Below are 11,786 nucleotides of genomic sequence, written 5' to 3' on the forward strand. Positions count from 1 at the left end.
AAAGTGACATGTGGTGCATTCCATGTGGTGACACATGTCACACTTAAAAGTCTCCTATGAACATTATATTACTCAATAAAATCAGTTCTGGGAAAAATGGATACAAATTTATAGATCTGTAACTTTTCAACCGTAGATCCAAATTAAGCGTGCTACTAGTTATGAACTCATCTCAACAAGTACTTTACAACCATATATGAGTTAAAAAAAAAATTTCACAAAAATAAAAAGTCAAACTCAATAACCTTGGACAGTTTGGACTGCAATTTATTTTGCTCATAACTTTCAAACCGTAATTCCATTTTTGATGTGCTACTAGTCTACGAACTTGGTTTGATGTGTACTCTTCAATGGTGCCTCGATTAATGTGAAATTCCATTTGAAGCAAAAGTCAAAATTTGACCATATTTAGTCAACGACGATCAAACTTGGTTAACTTACTTAATGCGAGAAAATTTCCAATGTACTTCGGGACGGAATAAATTTTCATGGCCAACACACTATGATCAAAGATTTTTCTCTAACAATCGTGGCTTTGACTTTTCTAGCAAGTTAGACATTTTCTAGCCAACCCAACCTGACCCATGCCCTTGTTCCCTCCAATTTAGTCTCTCTTAGCTCAAATCTAATCTTCGTTTGTTGAAATTTTTTACTGTTTGAGAGATCCATTAACACCAAATTTTGCTTAATATTTTAATTCATTTTTTTTTTGCCAATAACGAGATTTTTGAATGAAGATGAATATACTATTACATTTCTTATCTCATGAGTTTTTCATTGATATAAAGTTTGTAAATTTTGAACATTGTTTGATAATTTTTTCATTTTTAGATCAATTAGTTCAACATCATATAAAATTGGATTGTGTTTGAAAACAATTGGACAAGTTAGACAAAATTAAAGTTGAATTATTATAATTAGTTATTAATGGGACCCAATAAAATGTTTGATCTCACTAAATTGACTTTTGAGTAACAACTCCAATTTTGGATACTTGGTATTAAAAGCTCATAGTATAGTAGGCTCTTTAGTAATCAATTTTGGTAACTAAAGTGTTGTAAAAGTTGTTTTAAGATATTTGATATGCATAATATTTTAGTTTAGTTTTTAGAAGTCTAAAAAGTGCTATGTTATATTTTAGCCACCTGAATGAAGACTGGAGGTGATTTGACAGTGGATTAGAAGTAAACTGTATTTTTGTGAGTGGATTTTTATTTTCTTAAATATTTTTTGTTCATGTTAAATTGATGGTTCACAATTTTTGAAGTTTATGAATTTTATATAAATTTTGGTTTTATAATTATATATGTTTATATATATAAAAGTAATCAATCACGTGATTTTTGGTAAATTTTAAATTGTTTCCAAATTTTTATATGCTCATGATGAAATTGTGGATCTTTGTATCTGAAAAATTTTGGTAGTTGGATTGATTGCTGATATATAACTTTACATGGTAATAATTGTTGCACCAAAAAAAAAAAACATTTATAATATGATTTATCTAGTTTATTTATATATGATTTGCATATGATACATCAAATAATTATATTAAGCTTTTGGATATGAATATAAAAAAATAAATGATATTTCAATAGGAAATTTAATAAGATTTTCTAAGATAGGACCGCTTTGGATGTTAGGAAGGACGGTAGAGTGGTCCAGTCAAGGCTTATTTAGGTACTGAGCAACCTTAATATATAGCTTTAATTAGGTTTAAGAAAATCAGTTTAACTTGGATAATTGGAAAGAGAATTAACTAAATGGATAATTGATAGAATTAGGTCTAATCCCAATTTAAGTCAATTTTCCATCTATTTTACTAGCCTTAATAAAGGGAGTGAATGAGATTAAAACCTTGGTTTATAATTGAAAAACAATTAATCATTAATAACCTAAGAGTTCATATATTTGGTTTAGGAGAAGTTAAGGTTCCAAAGGTTTTTATTTATAGAACTCAAGTATAGTTTGCGTTGGTGTTTGTTTTTATTTCGCATTTTTAATTGTTAATTTAGTTTGTAATTTAATTTTGAATTGTTCTTAATTTTGATTTTTCTACATGCAATTAATTGATAAATATATTTACTATTTAGTTGAAATAGAAACTACTTTTGGACAAATCAATCCTGGTGGGGATGCTCTTTGTCTTTTTTTATATTACTTAAATAATCCATGCATTTGTAAATATCAAAGCAAATCAAATTCTCTACTAATTTGTTGGGAATTTGATATTGTGGCCATTATCAATCATGTATTAATATGACACAAGTTTATTAAAAAAGGTTTGAAAAACTATCCCTTATTTTTCCAAAATTAAAATTAGAAAAGAAGTTTATGAAATTATCTCCAGTTAAAATATAAATAAAATTTTTTAATATTTAATTTAACAAGCTTATCTATGGATAATAAAAAAAAAGTTATATAAAGTATCAAATTATAATGTAACAAAATATTTTAAATGAAATAAATATTAATTTACTAAGTAATAGGTGAATATAACTTTATATATATATATATATATATATATATATATATATATATATATATATGTATAAATTTAGTCAGCATTATTATGAAAAAGATTTTAGGTTTGGATAGTTTTATTTATACTATAAAAGTTTATAAATAAATTACATTTTTAATAATTTTTTAATATCTATCAATAAAGTATCACAAATAACCTAAAATAGTTTATAAGCAAATTACAATTTTAATAATTTTTAAATCGTCCAACAATATCCATCGACAAGGTGTTACCCAAAAAAAAAAAAAAAAAAAGAGGAAAAATCCATCGACAAGGTATCATAAATAACCTTAACACCCTTAAGTACTTAAAAAACATAAAAATAATACATTAAACAAAAAAAATAATAAAAATTACATTACATACACTCTTCTCTTTCCTTATCGCCTTTCCTCTGGCTTTCACCGCTCAATCTTCATCTACGCCATGGAATTTGCACCACATCTTCCAACACTCTTTCAGGATCTCCCAATATCAAATAACAAAATCCTAGATTTCGAACCACGTTTTCTCTTCCTCTTACTTTTCTTATTGCTCGAAATCGCCCCTCTCCAGCTTGCCAGGGGTTTTGGAATCTAGCAATCCATACAGATAAACACTTTCTGCCAGGACTCAATATTGTTGAACCAAGCTTGCTCTTCCCGTCAACGAATGTCGATCCGGAATTTACAGGCATGGCATTCGAAGAGGGTCGGCAAGTCCCTGGTCCTTTTGAAGAGTAATCTACGAGCAAAAAGAACTTATTCAAACTCTACCTTTTCAACCTTTGAACCTAATCAAATTTCCCCAAAAAAAAAAAAAAACGATGAAATAAAAAAAAAAAAAATCCTCAAAAATCAATAGGAAAAGAAAAAAGGTAAAAAACTTGAGCGAGCAGGTGTTTGATGGAGTAAAAGCTATAGTTTTTTTTATTTTACTATTATTATGAAGGATTCAGTTTGTACAGAACAATACTCTACCTTTTCAATTCGATCTGGTTGATACATTGATTTTTATTTGTTTTTTCTGAAAAATTTCGAATCGTAAACATCAAACATTTTTAGCTCATTAAGGATACTTTGAAAAATTGCGGGTGGTTATAGTGCATGTAGGATTATTTTAATTCATTAAAAACAAAATAGATATAATTTATTAATATAAAAAAATAAAAATAAATTTTAATATGAAAACATAAATTTTAATTTTAGCGTGTTTAGAATGTAGTGTTGCTAATATTTTTGTTGCGTGAATATAACTATTCTTTAATTTTTATTTATAGAAAATGGTATTGGAAGTGAAAAAAAAAAAAAAGGTTTGGAGAAAGTGAGATATAGTTTTCCTTTCCCTCTCGTCACCGTTGGATATCAACGGTTTTGCATCTAACGGTTGAAATATTATCTGCAACGTTGCCGGTATTCTATACCACCAGTAAGATAGGTTTTTCCCCAAAAATAAATAAATAAATAAATAAAAGAAATTGTGCACATGCTTTTAAAAATAAAATAATTATACTGTACAATTAATATTCAATTTAACAGGCTTATGTAAGAATAAAAAATCAAATTAAGTATCAAAGCTATAATATGATTAAATTATTTTTGTGTAAAAAATATTAATTTTAATAAATAATAATTAATATAACTATATAGGTTTATATATATTGAATCGAGAATTTTTTTGTTTAAAAAAATTTCAATAATCTCTATTCAGTTTTATCGAAATATTAAAATACTATAATGTCATTCTATTTTTTTATGTGAAAGAAGTTATATTTTTATATTATTAAAAATATTATTTTTATTAAATAATAATTAATATAACTATAAATATTTTATATTAATAAATTATTAATCATAGTTAATAATAATTAATATTTTGTTTTTGAAACAAAGAATAACGGTGTGAGAAGTGAGAACAAAGGGAATGTAAACTGGTTATGCAGGTGACCGGTTTTACATATCATTTTCTGCTAACCGTTGGATTGGATGTCCTTGGCTTTCATCCAATGGTTGGAAATTAAAATGTTTTTTTTTTTTTCATCGAATCAGATCAAATATGCAGTAATTGCCAAAATTGTTTTGAGTCAAATTTATTAGTTTCATCAAACTCTTCAACCTTCTAAAACTATGGGATAATTGATTGCGCTTAGAATCAAATCCAAACTGGCCTAAGGTAAAAAGAAATGCTGCGCAATTTCTGAAGCTCTCATAAGTAAGCAATCTCTGCAATGGCGACTGTGCCATCTTCGTCGTCTCCACCATCACTTTCGTCTGCCTCCAATTACGACAACTCTGCGATTCAGCCCGCCTTTCACTCCTCCACCTCACCTAAACCCCAGGTTTCTCTCTCACTTCTTGCCTATATACACATATATATATATATATATATATATATATATATATATATATATGTAAGCACGCTCTATACAATGATTCTTATTGTGGGTTTCTGTTATCTTTTAGGTTGATGCTGGGGATAGCAATGTCGAAGATATAAAACCTGAGTTGCCCAGCCCTTTTCAGTGAGTTCGCTCTCTCTTTCCATATGTAGAAATCTCACCCAATCGCTTTGTCTTTTGCTATACGTCTTTCGTTTTTTCTTCTTCATGTTTTTATATAATGGAGTCGTTGCGAAACACTTTATTGTGGAAAATTTGAAATATTTGTTTACATCAAGTTTTTCCCTTTTTTCCTTTTTTTGGGGTAAGAAAGTGTATTGCGTTTTCTTTTCAAGCAAATTGGTTGATTAAGTAGCTCGTTACATTGCACACACACACACACACCCACATATGTATGTATGTATGTATGTACGTATTTAGAAGTCGTTGAATGTCCCCCAATCTTTTATAGACATCGATAAATTTAAAGTAAATGGTGAAAATGCAAAATTTAGAAGTGAACTATTTTTCAAAAATAAAACAGCTTTTATTTTGCAGTGCAGAGAAAATTAGTGGAGTTTCATATTGTTAGATAGCAGGAAGCATGCTGACTCTGCCTTCTTAGTTTTCTTGTATCGAACTACTAACATGTTTTTTGTTAGTTGCCTTGAGGGTTTAGTGTTGACAAAAAAAATGCTTGTGAAATGGTGCAAAATATTTCATTAACTAAGATAAAGCACAATAATGGGTCTTTCACAAATTGTAAGTTGTGGACACTGACATAATATATGAAGATGTAATTTGTTCAACAATATATCAATTTTGAGGCTTCGCATGGGCAAAACATGTCTGCTATGGTGATTATAACACATATTAACTGAATTCTGGTTGTTGGCGCCTCCAAAGGGCACCTTGCACATTCCAGATGAGAAAATGAAAACAAATAGTTGTAATAATGAAGTTTTTACTAGTATTGAGTTGTACATCAATTTAATAGGACAGAATTTATAATTCTAATGCTCATTTTAGCGGTGATAGCTAAGCAAGGGTTTGGAATTATATTTTAGTGCAATATACATGGTCAGCCTATGTAATAGCTATAAGTCCTTGTAAAGAAACTTGAAAGTCTAGCCATTTTAGTGCCATCTATTTGAATGTTCATATTTTGTTTTCTCCTTTTTATTTCCCCTTTTGTGCTCTCTTTATTTTTACATCCATGATATGATTATTTTTGTTTCTATAAATCATATAATTGATTTTAAACTTGATAAGTTGATATGTTAATCATATTGCCTTTGGCCATTAATCTGTTTCAAAATCATAAGTTTTTGTTCTACTTTTCTAAGGAACAATATAGATGTGGAATTTAGTAACGGTTGATTTTTTAGTTCATAGTTAACCTCAATGTATTTGTGTTTTTGTTTTGATGTATGCATTAGATAATTTTAATTAGAAAGTTGTACTAGGTGATTTATCAGTTCGTGCAGATAAAGAACTCTTTATCAAACTTTCTCACCTGCCCTTTGGTATATTGATATTGTTAACAGTTGCCTGCTCTAACAATAAAATAACACAATAGTTTTTTTTTTTTTTTTTCTTCTTCTTCTTTTTTTATTTTTAATTTTTTTTATAATTTGCTTTTGACAAGAATTTTGTACCTTCCTCCCACCACATTCTCATGCTGACACAAACGATAATATATATCTTGTATACATTCCCAAACAAGTGTTCTTACATGGGGATAAATTTATAGTATTTGTTCTCATTTCAGCAGTCTATGGTGGTAAGTGCTTAGTAAGTTTTTAGCATCCCTAAGGTAAGAATTTAGGTAAGAATTTCCTTGATTAAACGAACTAGTCAGGTTCTACTAAATTAGATCAAGGAGGTTCCTTGATTACTGAAATGTGTCCCGATATTTATGACCTCTTCAATGCTGCATGTATTGACTGCATTCAATCTGTTCAAAAGACACTTGTTTAGTTGATTGAATGTTGTAGAACATGTATTCCTGCTTCAAGCTGTGACGGGAGAAGCCCAACATCTGAATTACATATTCATATAATGTAAATCCGTATAACTTGGCAACAATTGGTACATCTGAAGTTGAAATAAAAAAACTTTTCTCCATCTGATTCTGAAATTGAATGCCAATTGTATTTTTTTTTTTCTTTTTTTTTTTTCCCTTGCTGTAAAGGCTTTTGTTTTAGACCAGAAACATTCCTTTTTCTGTTTGCAGATTAAGGAATTAGTTTTCATTGAAAAGGAAAGGATCTTGGGATGTTTTCCCTTTCTAAGGCTGACACTGATTCAATGATGCTTTGTCTTCATTTTTTTTAACCATGTTCAGTGTGGTTTTTACACCGTGGGAACTTTTGCACCAAAGGCATAGGCTTTGCTGATAAATTTGATTTCTGGTGGTTTTTGTAAGTTTTTAAGTAGTTCTGGATGTCATCTTTCAATCATATTTATGGAATAAATAGCTATTTCTCTCGATCTAGCCTATTGGCTTGTATTTTCTTCCGCCATGGACTTTGTTACCCTTTTTTTCTTGTTTTTTTCATCTGTTAAAATATTCTGCTTGATAGTTTGAAACTGTACAGCATTTGCCTTGATATCCTTAAAGCAATTAAAGCTATTTTCACGTTGGTACATTTGAATCAAATGATAAATAATGTTAGTTTCTTTTTATTTCTTTTAGTGAGCTTTATACTGCAAGCTTTAGTGAGCTTTATACTGCAAGCTACACAGAGAAGTTCAAGAAATATGAAACTGACTATGCTCGGCGGTTGATGTCAAAGTACTTCTCTAAGAAAAATCTTTATGGAGGTAGGAATCATTTCTTTCTATATGTTTTATGATTAAATCAATTTGTTTACGGCTTATCTTTCAATTATACGTTCTGCTCCAAATGGCCAATGTATGAGACTATTTTCTTTTGTTAATATGTCTTTCTTTCCAATAATTTAGTTGGAAAACATTTTCTCGATGGTGATATTTCTTAAAAATTATTATATTGCTTCAGCCTTCAATAATGTAATTTCTAGTACAACCACTGACTGCCTTGCATTTGTAAAGTACAAATCTCTCTCGTTTTGTCTGGGGCGTATTTATAGTTTTTCTAATGAAATATTACTTTTCCAATTTTTTAGTTCTTAGTTTTCAAGTGAGGCTGTCTAAAAAACCCAATATTCTTTTTCCCTGATTATTCCTTGTTGATCCTCTTTCTTATTTACTGTGATCCGTGTCCCACTATATACACTGTGTCTCACACAGTGTTTCTTTGTTATGTTATTTTCTAAACTGGGATCTTTTTATTTTATTTGAAAGAAATATATAAACCATGTAATTTACTTCGTAAGGATATAAAATTTGGAAAAACTATTGTTGCTCGTATGATCTTTGTGCTTATCTGTCATTCTTGTAGGCGACATATATGATGAAAATTTGACAATAGGTGACGAGACTATAAAGTCAAGCAGGTAATATATTCAAAAAATTTGTTGGTGAATCAAAATTTTGATGATGTTTGCTGATGGTACCCCATGCTTGGTCCTTTTGTCTAGATGGCCGTGTACTCTATCATATGCAGACCCAGCTCAAGGCTTTGAAGACCAGAGCAGCGGCAGTTTGACTAGTACAGCTGAAACGTTGTCTAACATATCAAACGGAAAGCTTTCGGTGAAGAAAAATGGTTGATGATAGTTTGTCCTATTTTCTTAACTGTCTATGAAATGTTGTAAAAGTTTTGATGTGGGTTAACTATTAATATAGAGGAAATGGAATCGACGTTGAAGTTATCTTTTACCTGATTATAAGGAATATCTGGCATTTAATAAAATTACATTAAACACTCGAGGCAAAAGTAAAATTGGCTTTAAATCTCAACTAGAATATTATTTTACTACGGAGCAAGCGGATTGGCCTAGAGTTTTGTAAGAACTGGCTGTATGTGTTTTCGAAAAGTGTAAGTGTCAACAACAAAGTATGTTGGCATGCTCCTAGTATTACTTGTTAATGGATTATAATTAAATAAAATTAGAGTTTGTTCCCGTTTTGTTAGAGAAAAAATAAAATTTCTTTTTAGTGATTATGACATTGAAAATTGGGAAATATTTATTTCATTCATATTCAATTCCCGTTTGATTAGAAAAAAGATTTTCTTTTAAGTGATTATGACATTGAAGAACTGGGAAATATTTATTTCATTCATATTCAATTCCCGTCTGATTAGAAAAAAAAATTTCTTTTAAGTGATTATGACATTGAAAAATTGGGAAATATTTATTTCATTCATATTCAATCGTACATTACATTTATTAATATTTATTCATCCTTAAATATATTCTTCATATTATTTAACTTATTTTCCATCTAATTTTAATAACTTCTTTTGTAAGAAATTTATACTTATTATTAATTATTATTATTGTTATTATTATTATTATTATTATTTTATTAAGTTGTTATTGTTAAAAAAATAAAATAAAATTAAAGACTAATCGACATAAATTATAGATGAGAGATCAATATTGTCATTTCTTTAGAAACCATGGTGAAGCTGCCATTCCTTCAAAATATACATATATATATATATATATTTTTTTTTTTTTATATATATGTATTTATATATATAGACCACAGTGTAATGACATCCAAAAACACCAGACTTATACTATATTGAGTCATCAATATTGTTAAAATCTAAAGTTTTTAAAGGGTGGACGTGCTCTGCACCGTCCGTCCTCTCTATTTCCTTCATTCCTACCAAACAAAAGGCTTAGTGAAAGGAAATTGACAATCATATATATGATGACTTGAACTAGGAAGCCTAACATAGTTATAAGCTAAAACTCAACCCAAAAACCATTTATAACAAGGAAGTTGTCTCTTGTCATTAGGATCGTTGATTAATTTTCTCCTTTTTTCTTTATCTCTATCATTCTTTTTAGTTTTGCTTTTTTATTATTATTTTTTACATATATATTGTCTTGTTCTGTTATTTGGTTTTTATTTTTTTCAAGAGATGTCATATCTTTTGGTTCATTAAGTTAACCATGAGTTTTAGTATTTCTGTTGTAATATATGCAGGATAGATATACTTCCACGGATACATACACATAATGGAACATATACATGATACCAGTGAGAATGAACATATACATAATACCAGTGAGATTAATTAAGGAACCTTTGGTTGATCTAAAAAATTTTCTATTTTCATAGATCAAATCTCACATTCTTTCAGTTTCTTTTCTCTCTAGGGCAAAATGAATTCCCCAGGAATCACTAATATTGAAGATCACAATGTTTCGTTTTTCTGGGGAAAAAGAAAGCTATTTTATATTTATGAAGTATCTAACATAAGGTACATGCTTTTAAAATGCGAATAAGCTACTATATATAGAATGAAAAATAAAATAAAATTACAACCAAACCATTTAATTAAAACATTAATTTGGTCTTCCAGGGTGGTCTGCAGCCATTATATATTATCAACAATTGATTATTGGTCTTTTTAACTAGTTAGCTAGCTAGTCTTGATAATTCATAGAAGTTAGATTTGAGTACTCCTACCACTTAAGAAAATGTGTGAATTAATCCAAAATAAAAGCCACCAAAAACATAAAGATAGGGCTGTATATATATATATCTGTATTATAATTAAGTTAATTATTTACCTAAACAATACAAAAGAGAAGTCCAAAATATGTACTTCCAAATTTTGTTTGCATCGGATGATTTCTGTACTTAATGAAGCAAATGCATAGAACTAGCACTGACAGATGGTTTCGGATTTTCGGCGGCTTTAATGAGACTAGCCGTGTTGGAAGTGACAACATTTCCCACATTTCTCAAAGGGGTTAACAAGTCAGAGACAATGATTTGAAGCGAAGAAACTTTCTCTTTGAGATGAACATTTTCTTGGAGAATCTGTTGGTTGCACTCCAACAATTGGATAAGCTTCTCCGAGAGCTGACGGTTTGTAGACTGAAGCTGATTTACCTGAGTCTGGAGATCATCAATCTGCATCTTCCTTCGCATACGGGACCTCCGAGCAGATTCTCTGTTGGATATCATTCTCTTCAGCCTGCGTTCGGTCATGATAATACTGTTGCTTCGTTGATGCTCCTCGCTGGCCCTTTCGTCAAAAGGAGTAGTAGTGTCATTGCTGATGGACGAGGCGTTTGGAGAAAAATCATGAATTGGGGCATGGATGTGAGATTTTGGAAATAAACTACTGAGGCAGAATGAGATGGAATCTGAAGGGTTTTGAAGAACTGGGATTAATAGGGGTTGAGAATGATGATGCTCCACAGCCTCAACCGCCTGCATGTTCAAAGGGCTTGAAATTGGATGGGTTAGAGAAATTTTGCGAGGAGACTGAGATGGGATAGGAAGGGATTGACCGTTTAGTCCCTGGGATCCATTTCCTTCCATGGCTACAAAATCTAGGTAAACGGATAGGAGAAGAGAGAGAGAGAGAGAGAGAGAGAGAGAGGCGAGGTTTATAGTGAAGAGATGAGTAGAGATTTTACGGTGCACTCGAAATTAGGTTTCTTGGAATACAAGCTTTTTGTGTAGGATTATCCTTGTATATATATATATATGTGTCTGTGTGTGTAAGCAAGGAAAATTTTGGAAGAGTTTGACGTTAACACTTAAGAGACAGACTGGCTTTGTCAAGGTGAAGTTGGAGAGATTAGTTTAGTTAGAGACACAAATATTCAACTTTTTTTTACTTGTCTTATATAAAGATCATAGATAAATAAACATTTGGAAAACACCACCAAACTCTATATACTTTTTCTTTGAATTGTAAGGGATTTGGATGAAAACAACTACAAACTCCAAATGGTGATCTTTTATTTTCCAAATCTGAAAGAAACAGGGTTTCCGAAATCAGGA

The 11,786-nt window shown here is 29.8% G+C and overlaps 2 protein-coding genes and 1 long non-coding RNA gene across 3 annotated transcripts; 1 reads left to right on the forward strand and 2 right to left on the reverse strand.

Annotated features, from left to right (window-relative positions):
• Positions 1-2,774: 2,774 nt before the first annotated feature.
• Positions 2,775-3,739, reverse strand: LOC125422454 (uncharacterized). Its single transcript, XR_007241095.2, has 2 exons — positions 3,484-3,739; positions 2,775-3,296 (listed from the first exon to the last, which is right to left on the reverse strand). It is a non-coding gene; the product is annotated as an uncharacterized LOC125422454 (long non-coding RNA).
• Positions 3,740-4,578: 839 nt separating this feature from the next.
• On the forward strand, positions 4,579-8,759 carry LOC107408597 (uncharacterized). Its single transcript, XM_048474926.2, has 5 exons — positions 4,579-4,841; positions 4,966-5,024; positions 7,579-7,706; positions 8,305-8,359; positions 8,444-8,759. The coding sequence occupies exons 1-5, from the start codon at positions 4,731-4,733 to the stop codon at positions 8,574-8,576; spliced, it is 486 nt and encodes a 161-aa protein (XP_048330883.1). The 5' UTR covers positions 4,579-4,730; the 3' UTR covers positions 8,577-8,759.
• A 1,738-nt stretch (positions 8,760-10,497) lies between these two features.
• On the reverse strand, positions 10,498-11,537 carry LOC107408598 (light-inducible protein CPRF2). The gene has a single exon (XM_016016004.4). It carries the CDS (start codon positions 11,316-11,318, stop codon positions 10,629-10,631), a length of 690 nt encoding a protein of 229 aa, XP_015871490.3. The 5' UTR covers positions 11,319-11,537; the 3' UTR covers positions 10,498-10,628.
• Positions 11,538-11,786: the final 249 nt, after the last annotated feature.

This window comes from Ziziphus jujuba, chromosome 2 (assembly GCF_031755915.1).
Source record: "Ziziphus jujuba cultivar Dongzao chromosome 2, ASM3175591v1".
NCBI lineage: Eukaryota > Viridiplantae > Streptophyta > Magnoliopsida > Rosales > Rhamnaceae > Ziziphus > Ziziphus jujuba.